Source organism: Clytia hemisphaerica, unplaced genomic scaffold, assembly GCF_902728285.1.
Source record: "Clytia hemisphaerica strain Z4C2 unplaced genomic scaffold, Clytia hemisphaerica genome assembly, whole genome shotgun sequence".
Taxonomy (NCBI): Eukaryota; Metazoa; Cnidaria; class Hydrozoa; order Leptothecata; family Clytiidae; genus Clytia; species Clytia hemisphaerica.
The window spans coordinates 1,830,166-1,848,950 of NW_027103262.1; the positions used below are offsets into that span (position 1 = coordinate 1,830,166).

Here is an 18,785-nt window from a genome sequence, read left to right on the forward strand (position 1 = left end):
TATAAAAAAAATGTATAGTGTTTTATTTAAGATATCTGTGAGTTTAACATCTTGGAACTGAGAAATAAAAACTTTACCTTAAGAGAAGAAACTTCTTTAGACTAGTAAACTAGTCGGTTATTTATTACTTATAACCTTATAATAAAACTGTCAATCAAATAATGTAAACACTAATTAAATATTCAGCGTGCGTGATAGAAAAGGAAAATAACCGACTAGAAGCTACTTCCAGCGCCTTTTTTTCTTCACCTAAAATCGTAAGGAGAGGTGCGGGATTGCATTTATTTTTCTTTCTGTTTATTGCGTTTTTAGAAATGCTCATTTATTTATATGTTCCCATGTTCAATGTTACTATGAAATATCATTTAGTCAAAAAAGTTGGATGGATTCTCAAAAACCTAAAAAAAGTAACAACGTTTTTTGAGGGAAGTAGCTTCTAGTCGTTGAAATTCAGAAAAGAGACGCAACTTCACCCCTTCGATTCTTCAGATTCTTTTCATTTGGAGCTTGATTTTTGGTATATGGGTCTGTTTTCAACGACTAGTTTACTAGTCTACAACTTCTTTCAATAGAGAAGACCATTGGTCAGGATCACAATGCACATTACCAGCCATTTTGTCGTTCAACTGACGTAATTGATCGGTTTTAGATGAAAGGGACTTCATAGCTTTCTTGTATTCGTGGATCTGTAAAAAGAAAGTATTCCCAATTAGCGGACACTATAAATTTTTCTCTGGTCGCATTAAAGGTTTGCTCTTTTCAAAACTTTAAAAGAACTGAGACCTTTTTTTGTATAAAGTTTTAAGAGCTCGAACGGCATCAAAGATTTGCTCTTTTCAAAACTTTAAAAGAACTGAGACCTTTTTTTGTATAAAGTTTTAAGAGCTCGAACGGCATCAAAGATTTGCTCTTTTCAAAACTTTAAAAGAACTGAGACCTTTTTTTGTATAAAGTTTTAAGAGCTCGAACGAACTCTAAAAGTTCAGTCATACCTCTGGATCCATAAGAATTTGGCAAATTTTGACAATATAACATATTTTTAGGGTGAAATAGCTTGATAGGTTACTATCGGGTACCAAATAAGCGTCCCCCGAAGCGTCCCCCTACTAATTAATTGTTCGAAAATTTTCAACTCAAGGCATTTTCACCCCCCCCCCCTGTTTATTAAGTTTTGAGAATTTTTCCACTCACCTCGTTTATTGCAAACACCAGTTTATAAGGTACCAGAGAGTAATAGGTTTATAAGATTTGTCGAGGACATTCAAACTTTTTAAACAGTAAAATATGTAAAAAAAAATAACGCATACTTTCAATAAATCTTGAGTTTGATTATTTTCATTGAAAGTTCGGTTTTGCATCCAATTAGAAACAATTTTCATCATTCTCTCTTTATGAAGAGCTTTCTCATCTAAATGTTTATCTTTATCATTGATTGGAGCTTGACCAGGGATAAAGGGTGGTCGTGCGCCCATGTCTTGGCGTGGGGGTAGGAACCCTGAATGGGCGCCTGGTGGAATGTAAGCTCCGGATGGGCCAGGATGGCGTGGTGGGAATCCATTATCTAAAAGTGGTTGAAATTGTTGTTGGTTTGTAAAGGTTGCAGGTGGCTTTTGGAGAAACTCGTTGGGTGGGTTTTGCGTTTGGTTTTGATTGATTATAGGTTGGAAGCCAACATGGTTTGATTGTTGATTGAAAAGACGTGGTTGGTTCATTTGTAATGGTGGAGTTCCTGGTCTGTTGACATTCATTTGGTTAGGATAAAAGGATCCAGTATTACTGAAACGATTAGGATGTGTTGTAGTCGGAGATGGAATGTTAACTCCAGGGTGATTAAAACGTAGAGTGAAACTGGTGATTTTGAGGAAGAGGTCCTGTCATATTTGGCGAGTTCAAACGGTTAGGATGGTGTTGGAAATTCATCTGATGCAGATCTTGATAACTTCCAGACCAATTGGGTTGTTGTGGTGATCCAGGCCACCTTGGTGAATTACCATGGTGATTGGGTGGTGGTCGGAAAAATGGATCATTTGGATTCAACTGCTGTTGGTTAGGGCGTGGTTGGTGTTCTCTATTGTTAATATTCATTTTTTATTAATCTGAAAATACAGAATGTGATAAGCATAAAGTAAATTAGAGAATGAATGAGAACTCAATGATACAAAGGTAATGATGGGGGTCTAAACAAAATTGGTCGATATCATAACTTTTGATTGATTGGTTGATTGGATAAGATACAGTGATCTCTAATTACTTGACTGGATCGGGCTTGCTATAATAATAGAAGTGAGTCCAGCTTTTGGGCTGACTAGTCCGCATGTTGCTTTCCATTCGATTACCATTAGTTTATCTAATGTGTAAAGGAAAATGATACCTCTACTCTATATTGCAAATGCTTACCATATCAAACATAATCCAACACATAAAAACCCCCGGTATGAGCAGTCACAAAACAAAGAAGACAAATGAAATTATATTTAAATAGATATTTAATTCATTTATAAAATTCTAAAAACAAAGCCTTTACAAAAAGCTTATATTGGGTTTCAACTAAAGCTGGCTCGCCTAGTTGGCCCGAGCCATTTGGTCTACTATATGGCCCACCTTTTGACTCGCTGATTTTGCTGAATAAGCAGTTTTTCAAAAAAGCGAGTAAGAGTCGATCGTCGATATAAGGCGACAATTACGAAATTTGGTGCTGACGTACACCTTCAGCCAAGTCTAAAACATACTTTGAGGGGTCCCTATTGAGCTCTGGGCCAAGTCAAGCTAGGGAAGGAATGACATTCCTGAGAAATTAAAACGGATCAGGTAAGCTTTACAGGGCCCATGGGCACCAAGCGGAACAGTGAGAGCGACTGTTCCGCTTGACACCCAAAGTAAATTTTACTGACCAGAGCTCCCCGCATACTTTCCCTCCTACTTTCACTGTTCCGCGTCGCACCCAAGACTCGTTTGTTCACTGTTCCGCGTCGCACCCAAGACTGATTTTTTCACTGTTCCGCGTCGCACCCAAGACTGATTTTTTCACTGTTCCGCGTCGCACCCAAGACTGATTTTTTCACTGTTCCGCGTCGCACCCAAGACTGATTTTTCACTGTTCCGCGTCGCACCCAAGACTGATTTTTTCACTGTTCCGCGTCGCACCCAAGACTGATTTTTTCACTGTTCCGCGTCGCACCCAAGACTGATTTTTCACTGTTCCGCGTCGCACCCAAGACTGATTTTTTCACTGTTCCGCGTCGCACCCAAGACTCGTTAGTTCACTGTTCCGCGTCGCACCCAAGACTGATTTTTTCACTGTTCCGCGTCGCACCCAAGCCTGATTTTTTCACTGTTCCGCGTCGCACCCAAGCCTGATTTTTTCACTGTTCCGCGTCGCACCCAAGACTCGTTAGTTCACTGTTCCGCGTCGCACCCAAGACCGATTTTTTCACTGTTCTGCATCGCACCCAAGACCGATTTTTTCACTGTTCTGCATCGCACCCAAGACTGATTTTTTCACTGTTCCGCGTCGCACCCAAGACTCGTTTGTTCACTGTTCCGCGTCGCACCCAAGACCGATTTTTTCACTGTTCCACGTCGCACCCAAGACCGATTTTTTCACTGTTCCGCGTCGCACCCAAGACCGATTTTTTCACTGTTCTGCGTCGCACCCTAGACTGATTTTTCCACTGTTCTGCGTCGCACCCAAGACCGGTTTTTTCACTATTCCGCTTCGCACCCAAGACTGATTTTTTCACTGTTCCTTGTCGCACCCAAGACTGATTTTTTTACTGTTCCACGTCGCACCCAAGACTCGTTTGTTCACTGTTCCGCGTCGTACCCAAGACTCGTGTTTTCACTGTTCTGCGTCGCACCCAAGACTTTCTTTTTCACTGTTCCGCGTCGCACCCAAGAACGATTTTTCACTGTTCCGCGTCGCACCCAAGACCGATATTTTTACTGTTTTGCGTCGCAAAGAAGATTTATTTTTGACATTGGTTGCTCCAAAGGCCAAAACTCAATTTGTAAGTCAAAAAACGGCCAGTGACTAAATAAAGTGCTTGGAATTTCGCCTGATCGGTGTATTTTGCAGATTCCCTCAAGCAAAATAATTTTCTTTGGAAAAACATTTTATTGTTTTTATTTTTGCGTAGTAGCCTAGCTAGCTGCCGAATGGAAGTTCTTGTAAAATGAAAATTCCTTAAAAATCATCTTTCTTGAGGTATCTCTGCTTTACCTAAGAGTTTTTCAGCTCTATATAACAATTGCAAAAAAACTGGCTCGTAAATGTCTTTTAACAAATTAACCATTTTATCTCCCAATTCCTGATTCTTTGCAAAAAAGTGCCTGAAATTGTTGCACCTGCGTTAGGGCAAGAGACGCCACGTTTCTTTTTTATCCATTTCTTCGCATGGTTGGCTTTATCAACCGTGTTGTTGCCTTGAAAAAGGGCTATGGTTTGGCTTTGTTGACAGCCAGCAGGTATATTGAGTACTTTGTCTGAATACACAAAAGTACCCCTTTTCACCGGTAAAACCCATTGTTGCGTGTATCTGTTGTCAGTGTTGTGCAAAAGGTAGCCGACATCGTTTTCTGTATCATAAATGATACAGATTTCACATTGATCACTGCTACGGTTAGGTAACATTCCCTGTCTCACACCTTTTTCAAAAATCTTCGAATGTCTCTCGAGTGGAGCGTAACTATTTTTAGCATTCAAAACATCTCAACTAAAGTGACGTTAAGGCCGGTTTCCACTTGCGCGCGCTACGATCGCGCTTTTGGGCTTCAATCCTTTTTGCTTGGAAAAAAGATTACGTCATAAAAATGTAGCGCGCGCTTGAAAAAAAAGTTGAACACATTTCAACTTTTTTCAACCGTTACGTCAGTTCGCGCCATTGGAGTTGCTTCATTTTTCTTTTGACCAATAGCGTGGAAGCTATGCTCGAAAAAGCGCGATCGAAAGGCGCGCAAGTGGAGACCGGCCTTTACTTTAAACACGTCAATGCAATGGCATCTTTCAATTTTCAAAAAAGCACTCCTGCGCTTGTGTAATTTAAGATTTTGTCCCAGAAAACTGGGACAAACTGAGACACAGAATCTCGCTAAACGTAACAGTCCGACACATGGCAAGTTTTGTTCAAAATATAAAAAAAGCCCGTGGCGGCGTGGTGGTACAGACTACGCAGATATGTAAGAACCGATGTTTTTAACTTTGGAGCTCGGGTTTTCGGGCTCCAAACATTCAATCTTTTGACATCATTTTAACTTTTGAAGCCGTTGCAGTAACGAATAGAATCGAATTTGCGTCAAAGCACTTGAAAGGCTTCTATTTTTCAGAAATCGTCAAAGTTGAACTCACTAAGAAACGAGATAAAAATAGCTTTTAGTGAAGTGCTTGCTATATCCTTCGATACATAAACTCGCTAATATAATGGCTTCCGCGGAGGCTATATATTTCTAAAATTGACGCTACTCAACGAATTTGATGACACTTCAGCATCTTCTTTTTGACATTACGTCACAAAATGAAAATTCATAGTTTCGTTCTGATTATCGATCCTATCGATCGAGCAAGCAGCGCGGGGGCTCGCCTGGCCTGGACTATTGGGATTCAATTGCATTTGAACTTTATGTTCTCAGACAGGTGTGTATATGTTATCCCAGCAAAAAGAATTACGGCAGTTGCACCCGACTACGAAAGTCTGAATGGAAACAGGGCTGAAAAGGGTAAAAAATGATTTTGGCACTACCCCATAGTTACATTGTAAAAACCAAGAAATTACATTTTTGTGCAAAAATTACGTATCTGCGGACAACAGCCTCTAATCAATGTCTTTGATAGTCTGATATTTAGAAACCTCTTCAATCTCGGTTACAATTCTTACCCCCACTACGAAATCGTTGAGATGATTACTCGTTTTGAATTTTATTTCAGAAGATTCATGCTGCTGTCGTCTCAAATTTTAAAAGTTGATTCATGTTAACCTATTTTAAAAATTAGAATTTTAAGAAAAAACGAATTTTATTCTATATTTCATTAATAGGAGATGTGGTAGACCGTGTCGGCGAAAAATCAAGATACGTGACGGTACCATATTCCAGCAATGGACTAAAGTGCCATTACTCAAATTATTCATGGCCATATATTATTGGTCCAATGGCATCCAAGTGAAATATGTCAGACAGTTAACAAATATGTCAAAACAAGTCATAATTGACATGTATCAACTTCTTCGACTGGTATGTGCCAGAGACTTGCAGAGGAACCCGATCAATGTTGGTGGTGTCAATGATTCGCCATGGACAACGCGTAAGACAAATTTTGAAATTAGCCTTTTACAAAAAAAATGTATTTACCCCCAAACAAGGCAAGTTTTGATCATATTTTGCCACCCCTAGACAATATATCAATATATCCTACATTTACGGAGTACAAACATTTCAAACAAACATCTGAAACTGGCAACGATTTTGTGCCAATTTTGTGATAAAAGACAGCGCATGTTATAGGGTCTTGTGTGATATAAAATATCTTGCTTAGCATAACCAGCTCGGTGTGCGCAATTTTCCTATCTAAAAATCAAATATCTTTCCAAATCTATTTTATGAATCTATCTTTTATAAATATAAACAGGGTGGTAGAGGTAGACGTGCCAATCCTGTTTGGGTGTTTGGTCTCGCTGACACGCGGTACAGACCTGCCAAAGGTTACATGGAAATTGTGCCGAGACGCGACCGACAAACGCTGACAGGAGCGATTAATAGAGTGTTGTTGCCAAACACGGTAATAACTAGTGATGAGTGGCGTGGTTATGCAAGATTGCCGCAGTTTGTCCAAAATTGCATTAGACACGACACTGTGAATCACACTTACAATTTCGTGAATCCAGTAAATGGCGCTCATACTCAGGTGAGTCATTTTATTCCTATCTAAATTTCTTACTCTGATTTAGATGGTCAAGTTTCTCATATTTGAAAGAAGTAAAAAAATGCTTATTTTAGGCCTTTTTAAAGCTCCAAGTAAAGTTCTTTACAGGCTCTTATTAAAACAGCGGAAAAAGAATTAGGTTGTTTTTATGTGCTTAGTAGATAATATATTTTTAATTTTTGAGGAATATTGTCCCCTTACGAGGAGTATGCATATTATATACAATAACAAGTCGCCCGCAGCCTTGATCTGAAAATGAAACCCTATTGTAGGGTGCGAAGGGATAGAAATAAAATCACTCTTGTGTCAACCGGAGTCGTAGCTTGAAAGGGCTTCCCAAAGCGTGCTATTAGACATGGTCAGTTAGGCTTTATATTACCAAACGGATGAAAGGGGATATCGGGCGTACGACGTTGGTAGACCGAATAAAAATAAACAGCGATTTAATAGCTCATGTCGGATAATCAAACTTTGGCACTTAGAGGGCTCTCAACAGTTATAATTTATTATAAATTTATCACTTTTTTACACTTTTATTTAATCATTTTCAGAATATCGAGTCATACTGGAATAAATTCAAACTAGTAATCAAGGCTATGAAGGGCGTAGAACTCCGATTCCTTCAAAGTTACATGAATGAATTCATGTGGAGGTAATGTTAGTGGTTACTGTGTATTCAAGATTATCGAAAAGAAATCTTTCTTTGGTCTTTCTTTACTTCTATTTCTTTATATTTTCTTTCCATTGGCATGATATGTGAAATTAACAGGCTTTTACCTTTTATGTGTTTTATACATGGCGTTCTAAATTTGAAACTCGTTTGCGAGGCCTTCAAATTTAAAACGCCATGGTTTTATATATTCGTGATATGTGCCATTACCATGTATTCCAAAGGACCCAACAGATGATTGGTTTCAAGTGGCTTATTGACGCCGATCTTACGTCACTCAGCTGCTGAGTTTGTGATTTAACCTCAGAAGACTTTTCAATGGTGCATATTCATGAATATAATTAGCTATAGTCTGAGATATGTATCTGCACTTTTGAGGACGGAGAGCGATTGAAGCGATTAGGAACAACCTGCATTTTTGACCTGCAAAAAGGCTGTTTTGTCATAATACTCAGTCGATCAGGATTTGGAAAAATGAAAAAACATTTCCACTGTCAATAACAGCCATATATTACTGAGATCCTTTTGAAAAGGACTGCCAGTCTATTGAAGAACAAATAGGAAAAACAATATTTTTACTGGGTTGACTAAATAACGTCCTATTTTTCTTAACAGGGATTGGAGAGGCTTGGAAGAACCTTTGGAGAACATCATTAACTGCATCAATATTGATTATCCCTGATTGATGTCAACATACATTTTCATTTCATTCATGACACATTTTTTTATCATGTTTGATAGTTTCAAGCAGAATTATATTTCGGACAGAACATTTATGAAAGATTTAATTTCTATAAGATAAAAGAAACCCAATCAAATTTCATTTTTCCTCCTTTAGAATAATATTTAACAACTTTTAAAAAAATCGTAATCTACTTAATCCGTCTTATTTCAACATTGTAAATTTGTTTGCATGTAATACAGAACAACGGCGAAAAACAAATCTATCTTAGGTGCCCCGGCAAACGGTGAAAAAATCAGTCTTGGGTGCGACGCGGAACAGTGAAAAAATCAGTCTTGGGTGCGACGCGGAACAGTGAAAAAATCGGTCTTTGGTGCGACGTGGAACAGTGAAAAAATCGGTATTGGGTGCGACGCGGAACAGTGAAAAAATCAGTCTTGGGTGCGACGCGGAACAGTGAAAAAATTGGTCTTGGGTGCGACGCGGAACAGTGAAAAGTCGGTCTTGGGTGCGACGCGGAACAGTGAACAGATCGGTCTTGGGTGCGACGCCGAACAGTGAACAAACGAGTCTTGGGTGCGACGCGGAACAGTGAACAAACGAGTCTTGGGTGCGACGCGGAACAGTGAAAAAATCAGTCTTGGGTGCGACGCGGAACAGTGAAAAAATCGGTCTTGGGTGCGACGCGGAACAGTGAACAAACGAGTCTTGGGTGCGACGCGGAACAGTGAAAAAATCAGTCTTGGGTGCGACGCGGAACAGTGAACAAACGAGTCTTGGGTGCGACGCGGAACAGTGAAAAAATCAGTCTTGGGTGCGACGCGGAACAGTGAAAAATCGGTCTTGGGTGCGACGCGGAACAGTGAAAAAATCAGTCTTGGGTGCGACGCGGAACAGTGAACAAACGAGTCTTGGGTGTGACGTGGAACAGTGAAAGTAGGAGGGAAAGTATGCGGGGAGCTCTGGTCAGTAAAATTTACTTTGGATGTCAAGCGGAACAGTCGCTCTCACTGTTCCGCTTGGTGCCCATGGGCCCTGTAAAGCTTACCTGATCCTCCATGTTTTTTGGGTGTAGATTCCGAAAAAATAGGACCGAGTCCTGAAAAGTTGACGGAAGGGTGCTACGGGACCGTAAATGACCCCCTCCCCTAGCGCTGGACTGGGTGGGTCTCACGACTTGAAACTTTCTCGGGACGTCAATCATATCAAAGGGGGAAAGCATCCCAAATATCATCACTCCACCGTCACCGGTCACCGGGCTACGGGCCGCGAAAGGTACGCTGCAGGACGTCCCCGTAAGGACGATTGCCGGGCCACACGGGTCTATAAATTTCGTAATTTTCCCCTTATATCGACGATCGACTCTTACTCGCTTTTTTAAAAACTGCTTATTCAGCAAAATCAGCGAGCCAAAAGGTGGGCCATATAGTAGGCCAAATGGCCCAGGCCAACTAGGCGAGCCAGCTTTTGTTGAAACCCGCTGTTATTAATTTACGTATGATAAACTAAAAAGTGATTGCTACAGTAAAATAAAACAACCATAAAAGTATACAGTATATGGCCCCCAAAACGGAGACGGCCCCCAAAACGGAGGTTTTCATTAAAATGAAGATTCTGACATCTAGATTTATCAGAATTAAACGATTTTTATTTATTTTGAAAGAATGATGGTTATACCTAAAAATGAGCATGTTTTTGCTGGTTTGAGACAGATTCAAAATAACATATTTGCGTCTAAAGGAAATATTTTAACACCAAAATTAGATAAAAATTGCATATAACTCACTCTAGCTCCTTGGATATTGAAAATAAGTTATGAAAACGGGGTATAGGAAACTTTCTACACCTAATGCCGTTCAGAAAATGCAACTACATCTGTGACCTTAGAGGCTGGGTAAAAGATATAGCATCTTGAAGGTCAACCAGTATTTTGGAGCCCTAGAATCAGCATTGACAAAACCGAAAATTGTAAATATGAGAAAAAGCAAAAAATCTTGGAATTCTATTCCTATCACCTTGAGTTAATAGTTTATAACAAAAAATTAACATTATATAGAAAAATTTTCACTGAATCAGCAAAAACGGCAAATTCTGCCATTTTTTTGCAAAATATAGAAGGAAAATATCTTTAAAGCTTAATATTTTCAGTTTCAGTTAAGCTATTTTTCTAAAATTTTCACAGCTTATTCCATACATGAATGGAACTATTTTCAAAAGAGATTTGTTTTCAAAAACTTGATTAAGACGTTGTTAAATCAAAATTGTCATTTTGAAAATTTCTAAATTTTCAGTTTGGACTTTGCAATATCGAAAATCTTGAAATATTTCATAAAAATTATAAATTTTACATCCATCGGGTCGTAAATTTAAAGGAAAACACAAATATGTTCATAGTTTTCCCCCTATTATCACTGGGCTTAATAATTTAATTTTAACTACACCTCCGTTTTGGGGGCCCCAAACCTGCATTTTGACAACCAGGGGTATACTGTAAAGATTTTATCAAATAAATTTATGCCCAAAACCCTCTAAATCATATTTCAAAACTATGGTCAAAATTTTGTATTCATATCTTAAAGATATCTCGAGAAATCGCTAAAATTTCAAACCTCCGTTTTGGGGGCCATAAGAAAAAAGCTACCTATCTTTAAGCGATTGGAAAATATTGTTGAAATTGAAAATTTTGAAAAAGAATTTCCAGGAAATAAAGTAGAGATGTTAAAGGTTTTCGAGCAGCAAAAATTTTTGTAAAATCTCTTTTCCTCTAGATTTGAGAGAAATTTCAAATTTTATCGCCGTTTTGGGGGCCACATACTGTATGCTTAATGTTAAAATATTTTTTTAAATCAAACTTTTCAAACCATTACCTAGTCCTATCATCATATCTGTCTAATAAAGTCTATCTAGTCCTGGAAAATCTACAAGAATGATACTTGCCTTTAAAAGCATTATGAGAAGAGAAATGCCCGGTCGGGGAAACATCAGTCGGGTAAATATCTGGTCATAGTCGAGGAAAATTCCGTTCGTGGAAAACCCCGTCTAGGAAATGTCAAGTCGGGGAAACATCCCTCGAAGTGTCTGGTCATAGTCGGGAAAAAATCCGTTCGGAGAAAACCCAGTCTGGGAAATGTCAAGTCGGGGAAACATCCGTCGGATAAATATCTGGTCATAGTCGGGGAAAAGTTAGTTAGGGGAAAACCCCGTCTGGGAAATGTCCCGTCGGATAAATGTCTGGTCATAATTGGGGAAAATTCCGTCGGATAAATGTCTGGTCATAGTCGGGGAAAATTCCGCTCGGGGAAAACCCCGTCTGTAAAATGTCCGGTTTGGGGGAAACATCTGTCGGGGGAAACGTCTGTCGGGGAAAAGTCCGTCGGGGAAACGTCCAGTCAACACTACAAGATCGACAAATTCCGATCGTCTTAAGTCAGACGGATTTCAATAATATTGTAGATAAGCGCCTTCAATAAACCATCATTTCGTTACATAACCAATCGTTTTAAAATAAAACAAGTGAAGCAACCCAAACCAAATCGTATATTATTCAAAATGTCGTCAAAAATCTCAAAACGCAATCTAAATACAGTTGACTTTCGCCAATTTGAACTCGAACGGGGAATCGTATGTTGTATTTTAAGATGGCTTCTCCTTGACAGGGATTGGAAACAAGCTTAAATGATAGAAAGATTCGAATAATACCTTAAGGGAATTTCGTAGTTCACAGCTCAAAATTGGGAAGTTTCGCGGTAATTTAATTCCGCGATGAGGAGAATTTTTTGTTTAAAATATCGCCTTCTTGCCCTAAAAAGACCAATTTTAGAGGCGATTTTCCAAATCTTGAGAATCTATTGAGAATGTTTATTTGTGTTTCATGGAATTCAATTTCGCGGATTTTTCAAAAAACTGCAAAATTAAATTCCGCAAACATTTGTTCCGCGAATATTTCTTAAGAAGTTCAAATAAGCAAGAGATTACTGTACTCCATTAGATACAATTATACCAAAAGATAAATTTTCATACCGCCACCAAAACAATTATTCCGATAAAATGTTGGATTGCTTTATAGGGATGTTACCACGAGGGGGATATGAGTTATTAAGGATAATTTTAGCAGCAGCCATGTAATATTTGTCCATAGATGAGGAACCAGAACCGTCTTGCTCCATCCAAAGTTCATAGACACACTGGATACCTGAAAAATAGAGTGTTTCCATTTACCTTCATTAAAATGAATTGCGCCTAACCTTTGGTTGGTGAAATTCAAACAAACGAAAAAAATACTGGAACATAGATATCCAAAACCAAAGTAGTGGAAATGTTATTCGAAGTTTTGAAGTTGACACAATTTCGCCTCGACGAGTTTAATGAAAATTAGAAGTCAGATTAGCCGTCACCTGGCGTCGCACCCGCCTAAACGGGATAAGCTGAACGCATCATGAGCCCTGCCTTTGGATGGTGGGGAGGGTATCACGATTTGATTTTTAAGCCGAAAGAAGAAAAATATCACTTAAAATGGTTGAAAACTAAAAATATTGTAAATTTGATGTTTTGTGACGTCATTCGGGCCCTAAATGACGTCATCGAAATTGTAATAAACCTTTCACTTCACTGACGCTATTAGCGAGATTATGTATCTGGAATTCTCTACGGCTACGGCTAAAGTGGCGAGGGAAATGGCGAGTAAGGCAAGTAATGGCGGGTGAAAGTAAGTTCGATATTTGACGTACGGTATTATGTCGACTTTGCTTATACGGTGTTTTGGTGTTTTTCCCGTACAGAGCAAAGTAGACAACGACATGTCGCCTTTGGTGACGACCCACATGGGCAGCCCCGCAACCGTAGCTGTAGAATATCTCCAATACATAATCTCGCTAATGCTTATACGGTGTTTTGGTGTTTTTCCCGTACAGAGCAAAGTAGACAACGACATGTCGCCTTTGGTGACGACCCGCATGGGCAGCCCCGCAACCGTAACCGTAGAATATCTCCAATACATAATCTCGCTATTATTTCTTCATTGATCAAATAAATTCTCTTGATGATTTTCGATCCAATAAGTTAGAAGTCAGAAGAACGGGTAAATTTGAATTGGAAAAGTTCTTTATACATCTGTTTATGGGTTTTCAAATGTCAAAATTCGAACGTAGAAAAATATTGTCAACAGAATGTTGTCTATGCCAAACGGGACACAATTTCTCTCGTGGGGGTACAAGGTTTACAGGATGACCCTTAGCGGACCTCGGACCCTTAGCGGGACTAAAAAGGAGGAAAATTTGGAAACTTTGTGAATTTTGCAACCCTTATTGGGACTAATTTGACGAAATCGATGTTTTCCGGAGCAAAAAAAATCATATCCTTTTATTTTTCCGCCCCTTGATGATTGGACTGAGATTTTAATATTCTGATTTTCGAACCCTTACAGGGACTGCCATGTTCCAAAAAGGCACCTTTAAGAGGGCGGTACATACCTGTACCTTCACTTGCCTAAGTACCACCCCGGGCAATTTCGTTATAGGAGATATCCGATCCATAGGAAATAATAAGAGCATATTTTATAAACGTGGAATTCATATACGATATCCTTCTTCAACAGATCATCCAAGAATTTATTCCAAACATCTTGCGTTAAAGGGCTATCAAAATATTCCTCTGGCTTTTGAACGAGTGATGGTGTATCTTGGGTAATATATACCACCAATAATCCAAAAAGCATTGCACGTATTGCGAGGACTGCGACATCGAAATCCATTAATTCTAGAATTTTACTGTAAGACCAACTCCCTAAAGCAAAAGAACAAGTATATTAATATGATTTCCATTTCGCAAAAATTTATCCTTACTTGGTCACATGACTTGAAAGTTAGATTTTGCAGATCAGTCAAAATAATTTATCCTTACTTGGTCACGATGCATTAGGTAAGAGTTCTTTAAAAATTTCGCAAAAATTTATCCTTACTTGGTCACATGACTTGAAAGTTAGATTTTGCAGATCAGTCAAAATAATTTATCCTTACTTGGTCACATGACTTGAAAGTTAGATTTTGCAGATCAGTCAAAATAATTTATCCCTACTTGGTCACATGACTTGAAAGTTAGATTACGCAGATCAGGCAAAAAAATTTATCCTTACTTGGTCACGATGCATTGGGTAAGAATTCTTTAAAAATTTCGCAAAAATGTATCCTTACTTGGTCACATGAGTTGAAAGTTAGATTTTGCAGATCAGTCAAAATAATTTATCCTTACTTGGTCACATGACTTGAAAGTTAGATTTCGCAGATCAGGCAAAAAGATTTATCCTTACTTGGTCACGATGCATTTGGTAAGAGTTCTTTAAAAATTTCGCAAAAATTATATTCGCGCTACACGGTCATGTGATTTAAAAGTTAGATTTCGCAGATCAGGCAAAAAATTTATCCTCACTTGGTCACGATGCATTGTGTAAGAGTTCTTTAAAAATTTCACAAAAATTTATCCTCACTTGGTCACGATGCATTGTGTAAGAGTTCTTTAAAAATTTCACAAAAATTTATCCTCACTTGGTCACGATGCATTGTGTAAGAGTTCTTTAAAAATTTCACAAAAATTTTACGATGTATTGAAAGTTCAGGTGAAGAGGAATTGCTAACTTGCACTTTTAGTACATTTGCGGCCGAAACGCCTGACGAGACAGAATGAGATATACCTTTTTCTATTGAGATTTGTTAAGAATATTCAAATTTTTTTAAGCTTTAGGGTGTTCTTTCTTTTGAATCTTAACCCTAAAAATATTATTGAAATTTTTACGGCGATCTTTAACCGGTATGACCGATTTTAAGGGATCCCAACCGTGATCAGGATAGGATAGAGTGATCTGTCGAAAACGAAAGTGTCCCAGAAATTGTGACCTGGTTGTGGTTGATGTATGTATCAAAAAACTTCTTTCTTCTACATTTTGACTTGTTATAAAGAGACTAAAGAAACTAGCTGAAAAAATTTCGATTTTTTTAAACTTCCACAGTAAATCACGGTGAAAACTAATTTATTTAAAATTATTTAAAAAATAATATCAAATTCGATTCCATTATTTTATTAGTTTTCTTGTGCCGCTTCTTAGAAGCTGTATACAGTATGTTCTTTATAAAGTTTTTGATAAAAAAAGGGTTCAGACATTGAGATTTCAACCTTTTGTATTACTTTTTGCTAGGCGGAACAAAAATGCGATCATCCATTCACTTTATTAAGTTTGTTTGTTAACACCTTAAAAAAAAGAGAGATCAACCATAGACTATTTCTTGTTTCATTTGTTTATTAACACCTTCACATGAAAGAACAATTTTTTTTGGGCTAAGTCGCGATATATGGTGTGTCTGAAACTGCCGTTCTTTTTCACGTCATTCTGAAAAGGACTGTCGTGCGTTTGAAAAAAGTGTCGCTATGTGTATTAAAGATTTTCAGTTACACATACTATGTAAAGAATAACATCACTATAATCATATAATGTTATAATAGTATGGTACTACTTTCCACAGTACATGCCATATGCCTATAGCTGAATTTCTCGTGGCAGGCGTGGCAACTGTGGCGAGCGCTTAATTGATTTCACAGCGATTGCGTACGACTAAATTTCTTGTGGCAGGCGTGGCAGCTGTGGCAATAATCATAACACATAGATCATAGTGAGACACAATGTCTAGGCTAAATTTCTCGTGGCAAGCGTGACAGCTGTGGCAAGCGTTGAATAGATTTCACAGCAATTGCGTACGACTAAATTTCTTGTGGCAAGCGTGGCAGCTGTGGCAATATACATAACACATAGATCATAGTGAGACACAATGGCTAGGCTAAATTTCTCGTGGCAAGCGTGGCAGCTGTGGCAATCATAATACATAGATCATAGTGAGACACTATGGTATGGCTAAATTTCTCGTGGCAAGCGTGGCAGTTGTGGCAATTATATAATATAAAGATCAATAGAAAACTTTCCCATTTACTTTGTGTTTGTGCCTGGTCCTCTACTCAGCCTATGCTTTCCATAGGAAGTTCAGCCAAAGGCTTTCGTAGTGATGCTTGTAAAGTGCTTGCCACAGCTGCCACAAGAAATTTAGCCATACCATGGTGTCTCGCTATGATCTTTATATTATATGATTGCCACAGCTGCCACGCTTGCCATGAGAAATTCAGCCTAGCCATAGTGTCCCGCTATGTATTATGATTGCCACAGTTGCTACGCCTGCCACGCCTGCCACGAGAAATTTAGTCGTACGCAATTACTGTGAAATCTATTCAACGCTTGCCACAGTGTAGGCAAGTACTGTGACATCTATTCAACGCTTGCCACAGCTGCCACGCTTGCCACGAGAAATTATGCCTAGTCATAGTGTCTCGCTCTGATCTTTATATTATATGATTGCCACAGCTGCAACGCCTGCCACGAGAAATTTAGTCGTAAGCAATTGCTGTGAAATCTATTCAACGCTTGCCACAGCTGCCACGCTTGCCACGAGAAATTTAGCTATACCATAGTGTCTCGCTGTGGTTTTTATATTATATGATTGCCACAGCTGCCACGCTTGCCACGAGAAATTTAGCCTGATCATTGTGTCTCACTATGATCTATGTATTATGATTGCCACAGCTGCCACGCCTGCCACGAGAAATTTAGTCGTACGCAATTGCTGTGAAATCTATTCAATGCTTGCCACAACTGCCACGCTTGCCACGAGTAATTTTACCGTACGCAATTGCTGTGAAATCTCTTCAACGCTTGCCACAGCTGCCACGCTTGCCACGAGTAATTTTACCGTACGCAATTGCTGTGAAATCTCTTCAACGCTTGCCACAGCTGCCACGCTTGCCACGAGAAATTTAGTCGTACGCAATTGCTGTGAAATCCCTTCAACGCTTGCCACAGCTGCCACGCTTGCCACAAGAATTTGGCCATACCATAGTGGTTCGCTGTGATCTTTATATTATATGATTGCCACAGCTGCCACGCTTGCCACGAGAAATTAAGTCGTACGCAATCGCTGTGAAATCAATTAAACGCTCGCCACAGTTGCCACGCCTGCCACGGCATGGCATGTACTGTGGAATGTAGTCCAATATACAATTATAACATTATATGATTATAGTGATGTTATTCTTTACGTAGTGGGTGTAATGTAATGAACTAAAAATCATTAATGTATATCGACATTTTTTTCAAATGCACGACAGGCCTTTTCAGAATGACGTGAAAAAGGACGGCAGTTTCAGACACACCATATATCGCGACTTAGCCTTTTTTTGTTTAATTTCAACAGCTATAAAGGTGTTACAGAACAATACAATAAAAAAAAGCAAGTAGAAACCACCTCTAATCTCAAGATAAATCAGAAATAATTTATGCGATTATTCATGCATATATCATGACGTAAAAGAGAAAATAACAAAAGGAGACGAAGTAAGGATATGTGACGAAGTAGTGCTATGCACACCCCTTAGAATCCTCCACCCCCCCCCCCTAGTAGATACTTTCTGACCACTCCCTAATATTACTTGGATGAAAAGTATTGATTTTCCAATACATAATATATTGGCTAGCAGCTGACGTTTTTCAACATTACTTTAGAAGTTTGTAAAGGCCAAATTCATAAGATCTATTATTGGATTGCATTCTGATGACATTTTATTGTTCATAACAGCTTTATGGGTAAAATAACTTGGTATCACATACACGTTTTTTTTTTATTAGAACACCTAAAATTTGGCTGAGCCTGGATGTGCTTATTTTTTTAGAAATTTTCAGCCTGAAATGTTCTTAAATGCGTTCTTAATTTTTCAGACTACTCTAAATCGATAATATGATACAAAATAAAGAGCACTTTAATTTGGCAAAATTTGGACAATATTATTGACTCTCGACTTTTGAAGATCCACCCCTAAATTCGGTTAAAACTGCTTAAAAAGAGGAAAAAATTGTAGTTTCTTGTCATTTTTTTCCAAACTGAGGCTGGGCATGTTCTTAAGATGTTCTTAATTTTTCGACGAATTTCAGCCTATATGTTCTTATAAACTAGGTTCTAATAAAAAAAAACGTGTAGCAGGCTGGGAAGGTATTTAAGCAAAAGAATAGGTGCTGGGTATGCGCGGACAGGGTCGATCTTTTAACCTTCCAAAGTCTATCTAAAGGATTCAGAAGCAACAAAAAAAACAAAATAGGCTCTCTGATTTTCCCAATTTCGGGTCTGTTTAAGGGAACAAAAACTATGGATAATGAAGAGAACCTCTATTATACTTGGTTTTTAGAAAAACTGGTTTGCACATTTCCGGGGGGGGGGTTACTAGGGTTAGAGGATGAGACCTCCAAAAACCGACCCTTAGAGAGACTGATTTTTGATGAAAAGGTGACCCTTAGAGAGACATTTTGAAAAGTTTTATTTTTTGATTTTTGAAAATTTCCCTATCCTTAGAGAGACCATTTTTACAATTTTTCACTCTAAATCGAATAAAGTTCCTAAAAATCGTGAATTTTCCGACCCTTAGAGAGACTAATTTAA

General features: G+C 38.5%; 1 protein-coding gene across 1 annotated transcript; it reads right to left on the reverse strand.

Annotated features, from left to right (window-relative positions):
• Positions 1-533: 533 nt before the first annotated feature.
• On the reverse strand, positions 534-1,812 carry LOC136799307 (uncharacterized). Its single transcript, XM_067056016.1, has 2 exons — positions 1,308-1,812; positions 534-686 (listed from the first exon to the last, which is right to left on the reverse strand). The coding sequence occupies exons 1-2, from the start codon at positions 1,746-1,748 to the stop codon at positions 549-551; spliced, it is 579 nt and encodes a 192-aa protein (XP_066912117.1). The 5' UTR covers positions 1,749-1,812; the 3' UTR covers positions 534-548.
• Between the last annotated feature and the right edge of the window lie 16,973 nt (positions 1,813-18,785).

Coding starts and splice junctions, on each gene's coding strand:
- LOC136799307 (XM_067056016.1), bottom strand. CDS start 1,748: ATGAATGTCAACAGACCAGGAACTCCACCATTACAAATGAACCAACCA. Junction 687..1,307: donor AAACTCAAGATTTATTGAAA/GTATGCGTTATT, acceptor TTCTTTTTACAG/ATCCACGAATACAAGAAAGC.